At 36.4% G+C, this 23,144-nt stretch overlaps 1 protein-coding gene and 2 pseudogenes across 3 annotated transcripts; all 3 read left to right on the forward strand.

Moving 5' to 3' along the window:
* The first annotated feature begins 557 nt into the window (after positions 1-557).
* LOC132278421 (pentatricopeptide repeat-containing protein At1g31430-like) lies at positions 558-1,743 on the forward strand (annotated as a pseudogene).
* Positions 1,744-2,682: 939 nt separating this feature from the next.
* On the forward strand, positions 2,683-10,644 carry LOC132277251 (heme-binding-like protein At3g10130, chloroplastic). Of its 3 annotated transcripts, none has more exons than XR_009470999.1 (9): positions 2,683-3,197; positions 4,425-4,562; positions 4,653-4,721; positions 4,800-4,871; positions 5,301-5,383; positions 5,474-5,605; positions 5,815-6,028; positions 10,121-10,201; positions 10,363-10,644. XR_009470999.1 is itself a non-coding variant. In XM_059779061.1 (9 exons), exons 2-9 carry the CDS (start codon positions 4,205-4,207, stop codon positions 10,405-10,407), a joined length of 756 nt encoding a protein of 251 aa, XP_059635044.1. In that variant the 5' UTR covers positions 3,084-3,197; positions 4,151-4,204; the 3' UTR covers positions 10,408-10,644. The 3 variants fall into 3 exon arrangements, 2 of the variants coding, with proteins under 2 accessions (XP_059635043.1, XP_059635044.1); XM_059779061.1 differs by lacking the exon at positions 10,121-10,201 and adding an exon at positions 4,151-4,207 and having other exon boundaries at positions 3,084-3,197; XM_059779060.1 differs by lacking the exon at positions 10,121-10,201 and having other exon boundaries at positions 2,688-3,197.
* Positions 10,645-12,991: 2,347 nt separating this feature from the next.
* On the forward strand, positions 12,992-15,263 carry LOC132277250 (3-ketoacyl-CoA synthase 11-like; annotated as a pseudogene).
* Positions 15,264-23,144: the final 7,881 nt, after the last annotated feature.

A 23,144-nucleotide genomic window follows, 5' to 3' on the forward strand; every position in this document is an offset into this window, starting at 1 on the left:
AAACAAAATATAAGTGCATGGGTTGGGTGACAACAGCAGTGGAGAGTGAAAACTTAAAAGTAGTGGATGATGCGCCCCTACCTTGCAAAGGGTAGAGAATATTGTGAGGTACATTATCCTCTAGCAAAAGGTTTATGAGTGATGACTACCCTCTCTCATCCTTATAAATTTATTTACTGTTATGGGTTTCATCTTCTGAAATATATGATCCACAATTTTAAAAAAGCAGCTAATAAATAGAAGGCGTGGCTTCTCAGCTTATTCTAGCCAAGGCACAACAAGAGCAAGGTCACATGATCTCTCAACATAAGTTTCTGCTATTGAAGTCTATTTCCTGCCAATTCCTATCAAAACCACTTCACTTGACAACTACTACTAACTCATACTTCACAAGACCCACCAAGAAAGCATGTCTAGACAACCTTCGAAACTGTAAGTCCATGAAACAACTCAAACAAATCCAAACCCAAGTTTTCAGGATTGGTGTACATCAAAACAAAGACACCCTCAGCAAGCTCATGGTCTTCTGAACACATCCATCTCTTGGAAGCTAATCCTACGTCAAGAAGATCTTCGATTACATTGAAGACCGGAGTTTGTTTGTTTACAATGTAATGATCAAAGCATATGCCAAGAAAGGTAGCTTAAGAAAACCTTTTTTTTTGCATGATCAATTGAGGATGCATGGTTTGTGGCCAGATAATTTCACCTACCTCTTTGTTTTCAAGGCCATCGGATGCTTGCGGGAGGTTTTAATAGGCGAAAAGGTTCATGGGTTTGTTGTAAAGAGTGGGGTTGAGTTTGATTGTTATTTTTGTAACTCATTCATGGACATGTATCCAGAACTGGGTTATGTTGTGAAATTAAAGAAGTTGTTTGATGAAATGCCTGAGAAAGAGATGTGGTTTCTTGGAATGTCTTGATCTCTGGATACGTTAGATGTAACAGATTTGAGGATGTTGTTGATGTTTTTTGGCGTATGAAATGGGAAAGTAATCTGAAGCCTGAAGAAGCTACAGTTGTAAGTACTCTTTCGGCCTGAACAGAACTGAAAATTTTGGAACTTGGTAAAGAAATTCACCGGCATGTTAGCCATGAGCTTGGATTTACCACTATAATTGGCAATGCCTTGTTGGATATGTACTCCAAGTGTGGATGTTTAAGTATAGCCCAAATTTTTTTTGACGCAATGCCAAAGAAATGGGAAAGTAATCTGAAGCCTGAAGAAGCTACAGTTGTAAGTACTCTTTCGGCCTGAACAGAATTGAAAATTTTGGAACTTGGTAAAGAAATTCACCGGCATGTTAGCCATGAGCTTGGATTTACCACTATAATTGGCAATGCCTTGTTGGATATGTACTCCAAGTGTGGATGTTTAAGTATAGCCCGAATTTTTTTTGACGCAATGCCAAAGAAAAATGTGATTTGTTGGACAAGTAGGTGTCTGGGTATATAAACGACGGTCAGTTGGATAAAGCTAGGGAGTTGTTTGAGAGAAGTCCAGTTAAGGATATTATTCTTTGGACGGCTATTATTAACGGGTATATGCAGTTCAACTGTGTTGATGAGGCACTAGCTCTGTTTTGGGAGATGCAAATCCAAAGAGCCTGATAAATTCACTGTGGTTGCTCTCCTCACGGGCCGTGCCCAGTTGGGAACTCTGGAACAAGGAAAATGGATCCACGGTTACCTAGATGCTTTAGTAGATATGTGTAATGACCTACTCTACTGCATGGTATGATATTGTTTGTTTTAGACCTGAGCATGCACGGTTTTATTATTGGGCTTCACCCTAAAAGGCCTCATACCAATTAGAGATGACACACTTACATATAAGCACCTCACCTATCCTCTAGCCAGACGATGTGGAATTGTGCACCTGTAGTTCGCCAGTATGGTTGTCTGTCAGTATCTTTCGCATCCGCCCACGACACACCCGCTCACAAAGTCATCACAATCCACCCCCTTGGAGGCCCGACGTCCCCGTCGGTACACTTCCAGCTGGGTTAGGCTCTAATACCATTTGTAACGACCTTGTGGACAGTTGTGTCGTGGGCGGGTGCGAGAGACACTGACAGACTACTATACTGGTGAGTTACGAGTGCACAGTCCCACATCACCTGGGTAGAGGAAATGTTAAGTACTTATATGTAAGTGTCTTATCTCCAATTGGTATGAAGCCTTTTGGGGGTGAAACTCAAAAGTAAAACCGTGCGGGCTCAGGCCCACAGTGAAAAATATCATACCATGTGAAATCACATTTATTGGTGTTTTAAGTGCTTGTAGTCATGGGGGACTGGTAGAGGAAGATGTATCGAATTGAACCAAAGTTAGAACACTATGGGTGTCTAATTGACCTCCTTAGTTGTGCTGGATTATTAGATGAAGCAGAGGGATTGATCGACGATGTACCAAACAAAAATAATGAGATTATAAATCCAATTTATGGTGCTTTGCTTAGTGCCGGTAGATTTTTTTTTTTTTTCTCTCTCTCTCTCTCTCTCTCTCTCTCTCTTAACCAAAGTAATTACCGAATTTATTACTCTTTTCTCTTCCTTCTATTCCTTTTTCAAATCCCTTCCAATGCCTTTCCCTTCTCTTCCCTTTCCTCCCAAATCAAACAGAAGTGTAACAAACATTGCCAAATGATTTAAAAGGGAAAATCTCCAACAAACGCCCACCAATCATTTTGTGGCTAAGATTTTGTGTTACTTCATAGTCCAGTCCATACCAAAAGCCAGATCAACATGTATTATGTAAACTCTGTACACCCAAAACAAATGGCTGTTGCACATATTTCAGACCATATTCCCGGCTTAATTCCCGGCCTGTGTGTCAGTTCCCGGCGACGGCACATCACCAAACCCGCCGGAATTTATGTCTGTCCTCCCAAACAATTTAGGAATGGAAACTTCGTGATTAAAACTGACCAAAAATTCAGGTGGGTTGTTAAACTTAGCTTAGTAGACCAAAGCCCGCCAAAATCAACAATCGATGCGAAACGCCTGGTGGACTTCTTGTACGAGGACCTACCACACCTCTTTGATGATCAAGGGATCGATCGGACGGCGTACGATGAACGCGTCAAGTTTCGGGACCCAATCACGAAGCATGACAGTATAAGTGGGTATCTCTTCAACATAGCCCTTTTAAAGAATCTCTTCACGCCTGATTTCCAGTTGCACTGGGTCAAACAGGTATGCTTTTCTACAGTATTGTGGTGTGTATATGCGCGTATACAATGTTTGTACTTACTCATAAGGATTACCAAGAAGATTTCTATGTTGGGTTTGATATCAAGAACCCAAATGAAGTATCAATTAGCAGATAAAAATGATGTTTTAAATGTAACACAATCTGATTGATTCTCTGTTTTCTAGTCTACCAGAAAGTGAACCCAGAATATCACTTAGACTTTTTTTTTTGGTTGGTAAAAGGCAATATTAAACCCTTTTATTTCACTTATATAAATATTACTCAGATTCTGAATTTTGCTTTGCATGTTGTTATTAAAAAATAAAAATAAAAAAGATTTTGAAATTTGGCTTATACTGTATCCATTTTGCATGTGATCTGCCCTGTAATTGTAAAATTAGCTGCATAACACTTCAGTAATTGTTAGATGTCATTAAATCCCTCTTAGTTTATATAGCTTCTGAGAAGAAAATGTTCAATGCTGTATAAGTTATTTTTTAGGCTCTTTTATTTTTATTTTTCGGAGTTTGGCAAAGGTCTAAGTCGAGGCTGAGGTGAGTCTATCGGGTGGGGCGTGTAAAATATTTTTTTCCCGCTCAAACAAACGGAGCCTTAGTAACAAAAATTTTCCTGTCATGCTGACTCCAGTTGTTTTGCAACATGTGCATTTTTTTTGTTTGTAGAATCTCCATTTTGAAAGACAGATTTATGACTTTGATTGCTACAGAGAAGATCCTATAATTTCATTTTCACAATCATCGTAGGACTTGGATCATTAACATCTTTAGTGGGTAAGTCGAGAAGTGGAAGTGGTCAATCACACAATTCTTAAGGCAATATCTTAAAGGAAGGCATGATCATTTGGGAATAAATAGTTATGAATGTTGTAGAACTTCGAAGAAAGCTAAAAGATTTTGATTTAAGTTTAACTTAGGATCCAATATTGATTTGTTAGAGTGCACGCGAAATCTGACAGAGGATCCAATCTAAACAAGATGTCTTGATCTCCATGGTAACCCCTTTTTTTCTCTCTCTCTCTTTTTTTTTTTTTTTTTAGAAATTACTTCTTGTAATGGTCTCTATTATCTTGTATAACTTCATTGAGGATATATAGCACACGGATTTCATTACTTTCCTGGCACCTAATTTGTGTTTGTTTTGCAGGTTTTCCTACAATGAATTTAAGTTCAACTTGAGTTTTGTTTCTTTGACTGATTGAGTTGCTATAGACAGGACCTTATGAAATGACTACAAGGTGGACTATGGTAATGAGGTTCATTATTCTGCCATGGAAACCAGAATTGGTTTTCACAGGAACTTCTGTTATGGGCATCAACCCAGAGACAGAGAAGTTCTGCAGCCATGTGGTAAGATCCCTTTCTGTGCCATGTAAACAGGAATAATTTAGTATTATCAAAATTAGTGATTTACTCTTTCTTTTTGTACACATTTCGTAGGACTATTGGGATTCTATAGAGAAAAATGACTACTTTTCTCTAGAAGGTTTATGGGATGTAATGAAGCAGGTGATTACCATTATGTTTCTAAATTTTGCAAGTGCCACCGAGTGTCCCTTCTTATATGTATATTGTAATTCATTGCAGCTGCGGGTTTACAAGACTCCAGAACTGGAATCACCCAAATATCAGATACTGAAAAGGACTGCAAAATATGAGGTTTGTTTGTATTTCCTGGAATAAGTCTTGCTGCAATAATGCATTTCTATTATCTAGAATTATTTCTATTCAATTGACCGAAATTGAAGCAAAACACTACGCCTAATTTTTGGAACCACCAGATAATGGAGTTATTAGTTTGGCAATCTATTAAGCCTACAAACCAACAGCCCATTAATGTTGCTATGGTGTCTTCATCTTACTTATAACAGGATTTGAACTGTTGAGTGTTTCATGAGTGGTAACCAAGTTTTTTTCAACTCGAATTTTTTGGTCATCGTTTATTTTATTACTATTGCCTTCTTGATATTTATGCGCTCGTGTAAGGACTTCTGACTACTGGGAATAACTTATTCTGCTAATGTGCCTATTAAATTCGTGTTTGTGAACCATATATAGGCTTGGCTATAATATTCAAATGAAATACAGGTAAGAAAGTACACCCCATTCATAGTTGTAGAAGCAGATGGTGATAAGCTGTCTGGGTCAACCGGCTTTAATGCTGTTACAGGGTGAGTGTCATTCTGAATTATGTGTCTTCTTTATTTTTTTTCTTTGTCTCTCTTTTTTGGATAATTTGAGATCTAATTCCATTTGCACAGGTATATTTTTGGGAAGAATTCCACAATGGAGAAGATACCCATGACTACTCCTGTCTTCACTCAAGCAATTGATGCTGAAATGTCCAAAGTATCTATTCAAATAGTTCTTCCATCTGAGAAAGATATGAGCAGGTGAATTTCATCCACTGTATTCTATTATATTCTTAAATAGTAAAACTGAAACTATGTAAAATAAAATTTTCATTTTATTGTCAAAGCCATGGCTGGATTTCTTTGATTACAATATAATTGCCAAGAGAAACCAAACCACAATAGAATAAGCTTAAACTCCCTTATTACATGATGTAAGCAATTGACAGGTAGTCTGTATTCTTGACCAGCTTACCAGATCCCAATCAAGAATCAATTAGCTTGAGGAAAGTGGAAGGAGGCATTGCTGCAGTTTCAAAGTTCAGTGGAAAACCTACAGAGGATATTGTTTGTGAGAAGGAAAAAGCACTTCGCTCCAGTCTTATTAGAGATGGTCTTAGACCTAAAAAGGGTTGCTTGCTTGCTCGCTACAACGATCCTGGTCGAACATGGAGCTTTATAATGGTATGATACACATATGATTCTTATCTGGTTTAATTTGCTTTGAACCTTTAATTTCGTGGTTTCTTCTGTTTTTTATTGCTTTAAGAATGAATTCAAACCTTCAGACATTCTTATTCTCATTACTTTGTGTGGATTTAAGTTATACCACATCATCAAAAGTCAAAAATAGGCTAACATCATCTCAGTGTCAACTTTAAAAGAAAGCAAGAACAAGACAAAAGTGGTCAACACTTGGTCGATATATGGACTCCGGCCAGCTCAACAAAAACACTAACAGCCAGTCGATAAGCCCATGGCATAAGATTTGAAAACTGTCAATCGATGGACCCAGAATTTCGATCCGACTAAGCGACAAACTGTTGATCGATGGGCCCAGAACCTCGATCCGACTAAGCCACAAATTGTCGATCGATGGGCCCAGAACGATCTGACTAAGCCACAAACTGTCGATCGATGGGTTCAGAACCTCAATCCGACCAAGCCACAAACTGTCGATCGATGGGTTCAGAACCTCGATCCGACGAAGCCACAAACTGTCGATTGATGGGTCTAGAACCTCGATCCGACTAAGCTACAAAGCCACAAATTGTTGATCGATGGGCCTAAAACCTCGATCCGACCAGGCCTTCCATAGGTCGATAATCTAACAATGAAGTGTAGTGGTAGCACTTTTCAGAGCCTTTGGGAATGCCGAAGGGATTTTGGAATAGAGGATGGAAGATCAGTTTCAAGTCTTGCAATGGTAGACCTAATTTGGGGAAAAATGGAAAGGCGACCTGGAATAAGTACAGAGACCCTTACAACCACCCTCTAATAGACTAAACCACACTCAATAAAGGCCACACCTGCTTTTGGCAGTATAGGCACTAAAAGGTGAAAAAACAAGTACACTGACCTGGCAATAGGTCCGAAAAAGCTAGGATTAGGGCATTATGACCCATAGAGGGACATGGGCTCTGACTCACTTTATCCATTGGCCCAATGGATACAAGGTGGGTGACCTAGGGCTATAAAGAGGAGGCAAAGTTAAGGGGCTCAAGGATCAGCCTCTGTTAAGTACCAGTGATCGTTCTTCTCTACCATCGTTTTCAATCCCTAAAATTGGACTGATTTTCTCTCCCTCAATCCGCTCTTCTGTATTCCTCATATTGTTTTAGTGATATTCCCATAAATAGATTCATTCTTGATTTGACCCAGAAAACAGGTACATACACTTTGCATGCAAAATAAAGTTTACTCTGTAGCAACCAACAGGCCAGTGGCCTAGCAGTATCAAGTTCTTACTTCCAAAATGGTGGTCAAGGGTTCAAGCCTCGGTGGAGGCATGTGTGTGTGAGTACCAACTAAGAATAAATAAATAAATTACTCTATAGCAGGAACAATTCACTCCAATCAAATTAAATGTCATCAATTCAATGCTATAATAACAAAAAAATAAAGGGTAAATTACACTTACACCCCCTGAGGTTTGCCTTGTTGACAGCTATATATAAGTTGGACTATTTTAGAACAATAAAACCCCATCAGGTTTGTTCTTTTTGACAAAGACACCCCTGAGTACTCTAACGCATAATAAAATGACCAGAATACCCTTTGACTTATAATTGACTCATTCAAATATTGAAATTACAAATTTAACCTTTATAGCTAATTTTAATGGACCAATATAGCCTCTTTCATTTATAAAAATTCAACACAAAATACTCCTTTTTATTTATACATATATATACACACATGTATACATATAAACCAATTCAACATAACATCAATCCTAAATATAACTAGACTTTTTATGAATATTTAATTTACTATTTAAGAAAAAATATATATTTAATTTACATACTAAATATAAATTTAATTTGTAAATTTTAAGATAAAAATTATGTAATTATAATTGAGACTTTTTTTTTTTTTAGAAGTTAAAGCAACTGACAATTGATGAAATGAGGATTCGAACCTGGTCCTTTGGCCAAAAGCATCACATGCCCTATCACTGGGCTATCACACCACATCCAATTATAATTGAGATGTTGCTCTAAAAACAGACATTTCATCTTCTCTCTCCACTCTGCATCGTCAAAGCAGCATTGTTCAGCACCTCCACCCCTTCTTGCAAGGTTTATATATAAGTATATTTGTATATATAATTGTATGTATTTGGCCCTAAATTGGCCATAATTGTAATAGCTTCTAGAAAAAGCTTGTGGAATTATTTATCGTTTGTTTGAATTAGATTACATTGTAGTTGGGTTGGTTTGAATTGGGGAGAGGGAAATTATGATCTGGGTTTGGTGAAATCCAAAACTGATTCGAGACCCACTTCTTAAGCTTCCCAACCACCACTTCGTCCACCACCATCCCCTGTGTACACTTCATTGGAAGTGCTTTAAAGGGTTCAATTATTGATGGCGAGGCGTGTCAAATCAAAAATCGGTGACCTATATCATGATTGTAGATCACCCGCGAGCGTCGTTGAATCGATGATGGAGAAGATCATGGAGACTTTTCAGGCCACCTTTACAAACAAATCTCCACCTCAAATTCCTCAAAATAACAGAGCCAATACCACACGTTTTCTCTCTCATCCACCAAACCTGTCCCTTGCAAGAAACCACCGCCGAACTCATCGACACCGCCACTCACTGTCACTCAAAATCCGACGTTTCTCACCAAATCAAGCTATGGAAACCGGTTGTCACCTTCACCTCCAGTGGTATTGTGTACTACCATGTGAGAGTGGTGGTGATGGGGGAGAGTTTAGTGTGGATGGAGATTTCTGATATGGGGTTGATGATGAGGGCGATTGAGGAGTTGAGAGTGACACAAGGCGTTAGCTTTGTCAGGGGACGGTGGCTCTGCCGGGGGGCGATGGTGAAAGAGGCAAATGTATGTGTGTGTGTATATACGTGTTCATATATACATATACATATATATACATATACATATACATATATATACATATACATATAGATACATATACATATACATATATATACATATACATATATATATATATAGAGAGAGAGAGAGAGAGAGAGAAGATGGGCAATTTGGTCATTTATTTGTTAGGGTATTTTACATAAAAATTTAATAAAATATTGAAGGTTAAACTCATCTTTTCTAATCTTTTAAGGCCTATATGGAACAAAATTCTGACGGGGGGTTCATTGTTCAAAAATTGCCCAACTTGTATATTATTGTCAATAGGGCAAACCTCTAGGGGTATCATTGTAATTTACCCAAAAATGAAATATAGCAAATAGAACTGCATAACTGTGAGAATTGGGTTTGTACATCTTGCAACTTTTTATTAAGTTTAGTGGTCTTAATCAATGCAATACCCACTATAATGTTTATCTTTTCTCCATGTAAGGATCATGATATCACAGTATCAGGCAACTTAATCATAGAATGTAGTTTAGTGTTGATATCATCAGTATGTTAAGATTCATCGAGTCAGTTGAATCTTGGCCTAAATCTAGGTTGCAAATACGCCATCTACGGTACCAAAGGCTCTGTTGTCCTGTTGTTTTTTGAACATCACGCTATTAATTTTCTGAGGTGTAAAAAATCTGAGTCTGATGTGACAAGATTTTAGCTCTGTCAGTTAAAGAATATCATAATAGAATTCTAAATTTTCTTCTATATTAGATATACTTGCGGCTGTTTTTTTTTTTTTTTGGGCTTCAAATTCTGTCAAGTGTGCTTCATCTAATGCACTTTATGGTTCATTATTGGTAGAACTAAAAGATTGTGCTTCTATGACAACAACATATGGATCTCTAGCATTTTTAGAAACGATACTTATTAATTTCTTTTACCTGCTTGCATAATTAAGTCTACTGTTGATTTCACTGCAAGGCTTCCAAGTTGGTTTCACTTGTGTATTTTATTCCGAACTTTAAGTTCTTTAATTGTTAAAGTCCTTATAGCTGCTTCTTTTTCTCCATCTTTTTTCAGCTTATATGATTTGACTGTGCTTCTATTTCTTTTCTTTCTTAGACAGCATATATCATAACTCGGTAGTGCAACCAATTTTGTTCTGTTTGCTACATTAAATGCAATATCAGGTTTATTCATCTGATCACGCAGGACTAAACGATTGTTCTTCTATGAGGAGTTTCCAATTTTGATGTTTGTGACATTAGATTCATCTTAAAGTCCACATCCCAGGTCACATCATTTAGTCTACTGTGTAAAATATTTTAAGGGTAGTTGTAACCCATCTTCCCGACACTTGTATAATTTTCTCCAAATCGAAAATAATTCCTTCTTATTACTTTTTTTCCCCCTTACTGATCTCAATATCTGGTTTGTGCTTGCTTGCATTGTAGAGGAATGAAGTTATTATATGGCTGGAGGACTTCACACTGGACTAATATTTTGGCCATCCACTAGCACATTGTGTTGATCAATATCGACATACCTTCAAGTTGCCAGGAGAGGTCATTTCAGCTGAATTGTAATCATATAAACACCGTAGCAAACCTCCAAAGAATATTTATTTCATCTGTACAAGGATTTCGATTACTTACACTGGATGGTTGTAAAGAGTCATACCTGAATAATTGTACTAAAAGCTTCTTTCAGCAAATCAAAGAGAAGTAGTTCAAGTATTCCTTCTTTCCAAGTTTTTTTCTGTCAGCTAAGACTTGCATTTACCATATTTGGAACTAGTATCCTCCTCATTCTCTTTAAGAATGGTCAGTAATTCAAACCATTTTGGCATTTCATTAATTAATTGCTCTATTTCACGGGTTAACTTACATCACTTTGCACTTTATCCCCATGTTGGCTTTGACTACCATGTCTATTATCGTATTAGATTTCAATTTTTGTGGCAGTGTTCCTGGACTTCGGCTCTAATTTTTTGAATTGAGTTTCCGTTAGTGTACCTGTTCATCTGAGCTTCTAGAGTTGATCCACTTTTGCTACTTGAATGTCCAAAGTATGGATGGCAAACACCAACAGAAGTTGACATTGCAAGTTTGAAATTGGAAGAAGAAAGAAAAACAGGGGTGATACTATAACACGGTAGTAGAAACTCACGAGGGATTGTTTTGTTTTCCTTGTTGAATTTGTTGGAATAGAGTAGGTTATGTTCTGGTTTGGCTGGGAGGAGCCTCTCTCTCTAACTTCTAGAGAGATAAACATCTATTTTCAATCTGCTCTTCCCCTCTCCTTCCAGAATCCCCAATCCGTTTTTGCCCTTATATTTGTTTGTTCTCTATTCATCAGAGTTGTTCTTTCTCTCCCAGTAGAGGTTTATCTGTACATCAGAGTTTTTTTTGTTCTTTCCATGTTATTTTTGGTTGGATTTCTGCCCTCCAGTCTCCAATTCGCTGGTTCTGTGGGTGGTCGGCTTGGGTAGGTTCCTGGTTTCAACGGCATGTTGGACCGGGAGTTTTGCTCGGTGACAATTGGATGGGTCCATATCCATTTCCACAGCTTTTCCCTTTTGACCCAGTGTTCGTCGCCACAAATCTACTGTCGATTTGTTCCTGCTATTCATGTTGCCCAAGGATCTTCCTCTTTTCTATGCCCTACAGTGGATATCTCTGCTCGATCCTTTTTGGAGATTGTCTTGCTAGATGGATTCGAGGTTGCGGCTGCCTTTGTTTATCCCGTTTCATTTGCAGGTCGTTAATGCTTCTGGTGCCTGCTGTGTCATGATTGTCGGCTTCATCGGTCGTTGGCTATTGTATCGGTTGGAACACGTCTTCTTGTGGAAGCAAGACCTTCTTTTGGCGTTTGGTGGGCCCTGGCTGTGAGTGCTTTGGGATTTCGTGTGTGGTGGTGCATTTTGTTGCATTTATTATTGGGTCCTTCTGTAAGCACAACGTAAGTAAATTGTCTCAGCCAAATGCCATGGGATCAATTGGGTGATTTGATAGGTCCTTAATCTGACCATTTGGGTGCTTTGCTTCTCAGCTTTTCTTGGGCTGTTCTTCCATTTCTTGCCTTTCTGGAGTTGGCTTGATGATGCTTAGTACTCCTACTTTTTCTGATACCCTTTAACGCTTAAGGTTTATGTTAACCTTTCTGAGTATAAGTCTTATTGTGGGAGGTTTTATGTCTCATGCTTTTTTTTTTATGTACCCGTGATTCTTTGATCTTGTCATGTAGATGCGGTATGGTGTTTCTTTGCCAGGTTAAAAAAAAAAAATGTTCCGGTTTGGCTGTGATAATTTAAGTTGCAATTGACTAAAATGTTTTATCTGTCTTATTAAACTATTGAAACAGACTGAGAAGGTTTTAATATATATATAAGCACAGCCATTATGAACTCATTAATTTTAAAGAGAGCTGCTATTGAAGCCCATTCATTTTTATTTTTATTTATTATTTTTTTTTAATATTATCTATATCGAGTGCCACTTCACTCTATGATTTGTTGGTTGGTTATGTTCCTCAATCAAATTCGAAATGATCCAGCATATTCAAATTTCAAACTCAAACTGGTCCATAGCACATAATGTTCCCATTAAGATTCCAGTTGAAAATTTGACCACCAAGAGGGAGACCCCATAAGTCCATAGGATCATAACCATTGTAAATTGATTCCCATAAAAACGACCGGAAGCGACTATAGTCAAAGCAGTTTAGTAAGATTCAAAACCCGGTCGGCGCCGCCTATTTCTCTCTCTTCGGGTGCTATCTCTGTCTCTAAACTCCTCAAATCGCATACTCTTCGCTTTTACAGTCTACGGCTTGGCATGTTGTTCTCAATTTCTATATATAAAAATATATCCACGTAATGCTAGATTTCTGTTCGTAGTTCGTATATATTACGTCTCCCTCTGTGTCTCTGGGGAGATTCAAGCAGTTGGAGGTGTGGTTCCACCTTCAAGGTCAGTTTTAGTTTCGTTCTTATAGCAATTGTTTTCTGTGTAATTGCACGAAAATCATGCTATTGATGTGAATTCTCATCTGGGATTTGTCTAACGTATTCATACAAACAATTCTAAAAAATCCATGAAAGATTTGTGCATCATGTGGATTTTCATGTGGCTTTCTTTTGAAGTTACGAGTACTATTTTTCAGCAATGTATATCTTTTAATTGTCGTGAAGGATTTTATTTTATTTTATTTTTTCTTATTCTCTGTGTCATTTGGTCTCAATTTTTGAACAGGGAAAATGACTGAACCAAAAGTAAATACACCCTTGATCACACCTTCATCGCGGAATCTCCCAGATTATAAGAAATCAATTAAGTTGAAAAATGTTAAGCTTGGCTATCATTATGTCATCACCCATGCAATGTACCTCTTCCTTTCCCCTCGTCATTGAATTTGCAGCTCAACTTTCAACATTTTCTCTCCAAGATCTTTATGATCTTTGGGATAATCTTCAATATAACCCCATCTCTGTAATATTCTGCTCGACTCTACTAGTTTTTGTATCCACCATTTACTTTCTCACTCGTCCTCGTCCTGTATACCTTGTGGACTTCTCCTGCTACAAGGATGAAGCTCGAAAATCCTCAAAGAAGATGTTTATGGATCAGTCTCGGTTAATTAGTTCATTTACGGAGGAGAATCTTGAGTTCCAGCGTAAGATTCTTGAAAGATCTGGCCTTGGGGATTCAACTTACCTACCTGAGGCTGTCATCAATATACCTCCAAATCCTTCAATGAAAGAAGCTAGAAAAGAAGCTGAGGCTGTGATGTATGGTGTAATTGATGAGCTTTTCGCCAAGACCTCTGTAAACCCCAAAGACATTGGGATCCTAATTGTGAATTGTAGCCTGTTCAATCCAACCCCATCTTTGTCTGCCATGGTCATTAACCATTACAAGCTCCGGGGAAACATAGTTAGCTACAATTTAGGTGGCATGGGTTGCAGTGCAGGTTTAATATCGTTAGATCTTGCTAAAAAACTTCTCCAAGTCCATCCCAACTCTTATGCTTTGGTTATTAGCATAGAGAACATCACTTTGAACTGCTACTTTGGAAATGACCGGTCGAAGCTTGTTTCAAATTGCTTATTTCGAATGGGAAGCGCAGCAATACTGCTTTCTAACAAATGCTCTGACAGAAGAAGATCCAAATATCGATTGGTGCACACTGTGAGAACCCACAAGGGTGCTGATGATAAATGTGTTGCTTGCGTGACTCAAGAAGAGGACTACACTCGGGCCTCTTGTTTTGCCAATGTCTGAGCAGTTGCTTTTCTTCGCCACCTTAGTTGGGAGAAAGCTTTTCAAAATGAAGGGAAGCCTTACATTCTAGATTTCGGACTAGCTTTTGAGCATTTTTGCATTCATGCTGGGGGAAGAGCTGTTTTAGATGAGCTGGAGAAGAACTTGCAGCTTTCTGGTCGGCATATGGAGCCATCAAGGATGACACTTTACCGATTTGGAAACACCTCAAGCAGCTCACTATGGTACGAATTAGCATATTTGGAAGCCAAGGGGAGGGTGAAGAGGGGAGATAGAATATGGCAGATAGCATTCGGGTCAGGGTTTAAGTGTAACAGTGCCGTTTGGAAGGCTATAAGGACTGTAAATCCGGCAGAGAAGAACCCACGGATGGATGAAATTGATAAGTTTCCGGTGGATGTTCCAAAGGTATCAGCCATCTGAACTCCAATTTGGTAATTTCTCAATCCATTTTGGTGATCAGCAGTAGCCGTTTTGATGTTGGGATGGAGGATCATTCCAATTTGTTTTATTTCCATGGTGGAGGATTGTAAAGAGGTTAGCTTTTTGCATCCGATTTGTTGAGAGCTTGAGTCGCAGAGTGGTTCTTTCTAATAGAAACCTTTTGAGTTATTAGGTGCGCATGGTTACATTAATGGTAGAAACAAGTTTTAATGATTTCTAACAGAGTATGTTTTAACCATTTTAGTAAGGACTCTGGTGATGGTTGTCTGTTATGTTTTTGACCTTCCTGACTTGGAATTAAGAGAGGTAAATTTGGACTTTTCAAGTAATCACACTTGTAAAACTAAAATTTGCTTGGATCAGTTCCCTGCATATTCAGTTGAAATATTACTAGTAGAAATTTATTGCTGTGCCTATTTTTCTTCAGTGGCATTTACCCTAAACATGATATATTTAATGATATGTTTTTTTTTTTTTCTTAGTTGGTACTCACACACACTTATCTCTTTTTAGACTTGAACCCCCCTGACCTCCCAGAGGTCAGGAGCTGATATTTACTTTGAGATATTGTTCTCCTTTCTTGTTACATTTTTAATTTCCATGGTTATGCTCACTAATATTTTGGAAGAAAGAAATATATTACTTTCAATCATTTTTAAAACCAATTTGGCAAATCTCATAACAGCTCATTAGAGTCTCTATTGGATACGGATCCTCTCTCCGAAACTAATTTGAAAGCTAAGAACATCTCTAACCATTATATATATATTCTTGTGTAAATCTGATATGTCATAATAGATTTATACAAAAATTTTGGATTATTTATTTTTAGCTCAAGTGATTATGTTATACCTTCTGTATAAAAATATATCCCCCAATAACAACCAACCATTATCATGTCTGAACTAGGGGTGCACAAAAAAACCGTAGAACCGGTTCTCACGATTCCAATTCCTAAAATAAGGAACCGTTGAGATTCGGTTCGGTTCCGGTTCCGGTCTCATGGTTCGGTTCCGGAACTGAACCGATATATATACATATATATATATATATATATATATATATTTGATTATATTATTAATATTAGTAACCTAATTTCTAAATCTTTAAAACAAAATATTTTAGGGCAAATCATTTCAGCCTCCCCAACTCCAAGCGCCTCCATCTTTATTCTCATTCTGTACTCTAAACTTGCCCTCCCTCTCTCTGTCCGTCTCTCTCTGCAACTGCAACTGCAAACTACAAAATCTACAAGAATCTGAAGTTCAAAACCCATATATTTCAGATCTACAAAATCTACAAGAATTAGAAGTTCAAAACCCATATATATCAGATCTGTCTGCAAGAAGTTCAAAAATTCAAAACCCATATCTTTCAATTTCCATCGCCCGCTGTTCCAGTTCGGGTTCACCGCCGTTCGCAAGCTTTAGCCGTTGTCTCTCAACTCTCAAGCTTGCCCCTCTTTCTCTGTGAGACTGCTAACTTGTATGCATGGGTTTTGTTTTAATTTTTTTTCTAAATCAACTAATCAAGGTTTGTAATTCTTGATTTTGTGTATATATATATATATATCAAGGTCTGTAATTCTTGATTTTGTATATTCTTGTTTTGTATATCAAGGTCTATAATTATTGTGGCCAAAGATTTGCGCATTCTTGTTTTGTATATCAAGATCTGTAATTATTGTGGCTAGAGATTTGCGTTTGTGTATGCATATAGATATATATATGTATATATATATATCAAGGTTTGTAATTCTTGATTTTGTGTATTCTTGTTTTGTATATCAAGGTCTGTAATTATTGTGGCCAGAGATTTGAGAAGTTGATTTAGACAGTCAACGGTTCCTTGGAACCGAACCGAAAATGACGGTTCGGTTCGGTCCGGTTCCAAATCTCAACGGTTAAGTTCCGGTTCTATTTTTAAGGAACCGTTAAGATCAGTTCCGGTTCCGTCAGGAACCGGACCGAACAGAACCGTGTGCACCCCTAGTCTGAACCCCACATAATTTTTACAAATCTACTTAATATAAGATTGATTTGTTAATGAAATGAGAAAAAGGGAGGAGAAAGAAAATATATTGATGTGACTGTGTAAAAAGTTGTGTAAAATACACAACAATTTTATACATTGGTAAAGTGGCAGTGTATCTTAACAAATTGCTAGAGATAAAAAAAAAAATTACACATCATACGTGCAGTGCATATTTTACACAAAAGAATATTTTAACAGACCGCTGGAAATGCTCTAATATTAAGATACGTCATTTGCTATATCCCCTTTTGTGTATATTTTACACAAAAAGAATATTTTAACAGACCGTTGGAGATACTCTAATATTAGGACACGTCATTTGCCACATCTCCCTTTCCCTCTTTCTCTTTCCTCTCAACCTCTCTCTCTCTTTATCTTAGATTCTAAGACCAAATTTTTCTCATCCCTTTTCAATAAGTTTCATACCTAAATTTTGCTTGCCCGAATCCGGCGGTTTCTTCAACTTATGCTAAATTTAATATATACACACATATAATAAAAGAAAAAAAAAATGATTAATTCTAGAAACCAAAAAAATAAACAATGGCACATAAGACACAACACACATTCCTAATTTATGAAATGGTTAAACCGACTATAATAAATTTTTCTATAAATAGTAAAGCTTCAATAATAAATTAGGATAAAGTGCAAAAAAAAACCCCTTAAATTATTGTCCTTTTGTAAATAACCTCCTGAACTACAAATTGTCTTCTTAAACTATTGATTTATTGTAATTAAGGATAAACTCATCACAAAAGACTATTTTACCCTTTCTCTTAAATTATTTTTATTTTATTTTCTCTTATCCAAATATTAATTATACAATTTATCCTAATTTTATTATTAGTATCAATTTATAATAAAAAATAAATAAATAAATAAATAGATTTGTGACTACTATTTTCTAAAATGATTAACTTATTACCAAAACTTTACTATTTATAATAAAACTTACTATACTCATTTAAAACTTTTTTACCATAAAAATACTTTATTTTTAATATAATATATTCACTAAAAATTAATAAATTACTTAAATAAAAAAATACCTTCTTTTTTATGCAATATATTCATGAAAATTTAAGAATTACTTAAATTGTTTTACAAAATTTTACTTAATATTTTTATTTAAAAAAAATTAATTTCAAAGTTAAAGGCAAATTTATGCAAATTTAATGGAGAATGTGTCATCAAATTAGTATGAATTTTTTCATAATTTATTTCAATAAGAAAAACATATAAAGTGTAATTCAATAATAAAGGGCATTATGGTCATTTAATAAAATATATTTAAGTCATTGGGGGCATTTTGCAACTAAATGTGATAGTTTAGGGGTATGCACAAAAAAAACTTCAAGAGGGTTATTTGCAAATTTTGACATAGTTCAAGGAGGTTTTTTTGTACTTTACCTTTTGGAAAATGGTAATAACAACTCTATTTATTTATTTATTTATTTATTTTCATTTGTATGATAAATTGAAACTAATAATAAAATTAAGGTAATGATATAATTAATATTTAAATAAGAAGAAAGACAATAAAAATAATTTAAATAGAATTGAAAATTTTAATAAGAAAGGGTAAAAATAAGTTTTTCTAATAGGTTTGTCCTTAATTGCAACAAATCATTAGGGAAATAATTCAGAGAGATTTTTTTGTAGTTTACCCATCTTGTTATTAATATGCATCAACTTTCAATTTCAGTAATCCTAAAAAAAGATGGCCTCCTAACAAATTAGTCATGAATTTCTTTATTAACCACTAACTTTAGAATAAATAAACTTCAAAATTTATGAATGAAAAAATGAAACTAAAAGAATCACTAAGTAAGACAACTTAAGACCTAAGAAAGACAAATTCTTCTACGAAAGTGTTGTGTCTGTGCCTGAAATCGTGTTTGGACATTTACACTCTTACGTACATGCTCGACACTTTAAGGTCGTCTCCGTTATTTAAAAATAAATTTTATTATTTCGGACACTTGGTCAATACACGTTGGATACTTGGTCGATACATTTAGAATATTTGGTCAATGCATTCCGGACATTTGACCAACACATCCTACATTTTTTAAGTTGTATAAAATTCATGACAGTTTTGAAAATGCGATCACAAAAAGTGTTCAATTTTTCAAAAAACAAAAATATAATTATAATGACAAAATATTAATATCATATACAATCTATTCGAAGAGTTATCTTCCCTAACTCGTGTAACTTTATTATATAATTTATAAATTAATTAAAATTTTATGATTATCTCATTTAATAGATATATAAATGAACATTTATATTAGTTATGTTCACGCACATGTTTGTGTCTTACTTTTAAAAAATATGATGTGTTTGATATATTCATGTCTTATTATGTCTGTATGCTTCTTAGCTTGGAATGCTGGGATTTGATGGAATTTGGAATCAAAAATGGAATTCCTCTTGTTTGGAAAAATGGAATTGGATTTCATGAGATTTGAAATTCCAAACTTTAGTGTTTTCAAATCCCAAAGAAAAATGATGGAATTTAATAGAATTTGTAAATTAAATTAATTGTATATTTGTAACTTTACCAAATTGCCCTTGATTTTAATGAACACGAGATTACAATCCTAATTATTAAGGGAAAATTATATATGTATAAAAAATTTATAATTAAATTTGTGGTTATTTCAAAATGAAATTTCATTTTAGGAAAATGATTTGAAGGTCTATTGGTTAAATCCAATCCCATTCTTTTTTGGGTTAAGTGCAAAAAAACTCATGGACTATCCATATAGTGCAAAAAAGTCCATGTGCGGTATAAAACACCTTTCTACTTTTAATTTGGTGCAAATACCCTTATGTCTACATAAAAAGACTATAATACCCTTTTGCCATTAAAATGAAATAATATAAAAAATATAAAGGAAAGTAAAATTACCAATTTAGTTATATACAATCGCCCCACTCCACAATCCTACTCATTATATGCGCCATCCTTGACTGGGCACGATGGACAGCGTCATCCATACCCTTTTTATTAGTTGCCATCATTGACGCTGTAACGACCCAAACCCATAGGTCCGAATCGTTAGCCGGGTCCTTACCCAAATCCAAGGTCAACTAAAGATAATATCGTCTTTTACTAAGCTTATAGGTTGTACTTTGATCATTCAATAGTCCACAGTGCTTATAACACAACTTAGAAGGAAAAGTCAAAGGTGCAAATCAAGGGGGAAGGGTCAGCTGGCTGAAGCCACATGATCGGTCGGCTGATGGAGATGATCAGCCGGCCGAAACGATTGTCCAAATTACATGCTCTTGGGACTTTGCCAAAATATTTTATCAGCCGACTGCAAAGGGGGTTCGGCTAGCTGATGGGGGAGGTTCGGTCGGCTGATGGTGATAATCAGTCGGCCTAAACAAGGTTTCTCAAGTCTCAACTCACTAAAATGCCAAAATAAACACTGTCAGCCGGCTGATAGTCCTTGTTAACTGGCCGACAGGCCCTAGAAAGCTGCTAGCTGCAGCAGGTAACACCAAAAGGACTAGGCTCGTTATGAGTTTACCTGCACAAGACCTGCTACGCAACCAAATCTTGAAATTCACGGTAAAAAAATATACAACATCACACAGGTATAAACATTAATAGTTTCTCAAAATATATCATAATTCTCACATTCAACATAATTATTTACATTGTCTCAAATTTATAGCAAATTACTGTCATATGTTATAGGTACAGTACAAGATCACGGTTTACAAAATGAATACACTTTTCTAAGGATTGAGACTTTACAAAAGAATGGGTTTCAAGATACAAAAGTTATCAAAAAGGAATTCTATCCCCCTTCAAGCTTGTGTTGGATTATCATCCGTCACCTCCTTTCTGTGACCTGAAAAATGTTGATATAAAGGGGTGAGCACCATGGTTCAGTATGAGGTGCCTATATAAACACATCTTGCAACCCCGTGAATCCAAACAATGAATAGAAATATAGAAAACGGGATCATGTTGTGCTAGGAAAAATTTACAAAAAATTTCAAAACCGAAATAAACAATGTGATGCAATGGAGTGCAATGCCATGCCATGTCACTCCCCATTTTCAAAATCACTTACATTCTTCATTTTTTAAACAGTTAACGTAACCCATCCCTCGGTGACCCCTTGGCGACACGAGAGAAAGATTGACTACTATTCCTGACCCTTGGTAACCCCGCGGCGTCATTTAGGGGCCAGATAGCTCAACCAAGCTGAGGCGATCTTCCTAGTTCCCTTTAGGTTACATTAACATCACGGACCCTCGATACCCCCTTGGCGTCCTCGTTTTCATAAAACCCTTTAATCAAAACTTTATCCCAAAACCCCTTTTTCTTTCAAATCAAATCAACCATTTTCCATACCCAATGATATACATGTATACCTCATGCTTTCTAATGCTATGACAATAAGGGGTTTCCATATTACATAAATTAACATACTTTCACATAGCAAGTTCTAGCAAGATAATGAACACAATAGGCATAAAAAGGTAACACTTATGCATACTTTTATACAAATCAACTAATACATACAATTACATGCTTCATATACACAATTAAGTCATTTAAAGGAAAATTCAACACATTTAAGCATGCTAGACATCAATCACATAGAATTGACTCACAAAGGCACAAGAATACACGGATTAGAGACCCCTACCTCCAAAATGAGAAAATCCCCAATTTGAGCTCAAATTTTCATAATTCCTAGGATTGGCCAAATGATGAATTGCTTAGATCAAAACGTAAATCTCAACGAGCTCTACGATTTGCCGCAAACGGTACTAAAAAATTTCAAAAAATGAAAGAGTAATTGGAGATTAAAGTTTTGATGTGAAAAGAAAAAGGAAAACAAGAAATGAGACGGAGGAAGAGAACTTATGGGAGAGAGGAGGAAAAATGAGGCCAAGATGACTTTTTGGCCACTAAACACATAAGTGTTGGGTCCCACAACTTAAAAAAAAATATCTTCCACCAATATATATATATATATATATATATATATATATATATATATTTACGAATACATATACATATATAATTAATTTCTAACCATACTAAATTTAAGCCACATCAATGATGTAAATATGCACAAAATGATTATGAATGAAATGCAATAGACCCGTGATACCACCCTCGTGCACAACAATTCTAGTAGCGAGTCTTACCCGGGACTTTCTAGTTCGGAAAACAGAAAAATGCCAAAATGGCAACCATTGCATTTCTAGGAGTCTTAAACTCAAAGAAATGCCCCAACTAACTCTCTAACACACCCGGCACACCCCACGGTGTCCGACACGCAAAACGAGAAAAGACGAAAATACCCTCGTAAAAATAGAAAATTCCAGAAAATAGAAAATGGAGAAAACAAAAATACTACAGGCACTGACAATGTCAACGATCGGAAGCGTTGTGAGATAGTTAAGAATATCGACGGTGAGGTCGTTGACGCGGAGGTTGGTGGCTCCACGACGGGAGTGGAGCCGCCACCGATGACTTAATCGGAGAAACAGTCGGCGTAACAGTCGAAGCCTTAACGAGAGCATATCCAAACAGAACAAGTCATATGTCGCTAAGTGTAATTCGTCGCTAATTTGGACGGTGAATATCACAAAGATCACGTCCATGACAACCAAGTCTAAACGGCGGATGTTTTATGTTCGGACTGGTGAAGTTCAAGCTGGAGATAGAGATGAGTGCCATCAAGAGAGGCAGAGTCATCGCACTCCAGTGCCGATGTTTCTTGTGGCGGTTAGGATGCAGCGGCATAAAGCTTTGAAGAAACCATCGGCGACTGCTTGGTCGACGGCGGTTGTTGGTAAGGTGGTTATTCGAAATCATCTTCGCTGCTCGCCAGATCTCCGTGAACAAATTCACCGCTGGTCACCACTTGTGAAGCAAGGTTCAGCCGGTTCTGTCACCACCATCTTATATGACCTCACCGAGCAAGGATCTCAGCCGGGTTTTTCAAACAATCTTCTTCATTGACGGCACCTTAACCGTCGGCAACCATAACCTTTTTACGCTTCACTATGTCGGAACCCATAACCCTTCATAGCCGATCTGCTTGTCTTCTTCATTCGACGCTCTATTGAAGACCAACCTCCATTGAAGACCATGGGTTGGTGATTCACAATAGAAGATCCGATTCTCGTTTGGTAGCTGTTGGTGAAGGTGAAAGACGGCGAGCTCGGGACGTTGCTAATGTACAAGAGGCAAGTGGCTGTTAGAGAAGGGCATAATAGGAAGAGGCACTTTGTGTCAATTTTGACCAAAAAGTGGTATGAGGGGCTTATTTGTACTTTTTAAAATTTTTATGGACTAAAATACTTATTTTCAAAAAGGAGGGACTATTTGTACACAAAACCTATATTATAGGTTTTTTTTTTTTTTTTTTTGGCACTCAACCCTTTTTTTTTTTTCCTTCTCTGTTTTTTTTTTTTTTTTTTTTTTT

Source organism: Cornus florida, unplaced genomic scaffold, assembly GCF_030987335.1.
Source record: "Cornus florida cultivar Cherokee Brave unplaced genomic scaffold, ASM3098733v1 CherokeeBrave_3.0.0_Hap2_Chr10, whole genome shotgun sequence".
Classification (NCBI taxonomy): domain Eukaryota; kingdom Viridiplantae; phylum Streptophyta; class Magnoliopsida; order Cornales; family Cornaceae; genus Cornus; species Cornus florida.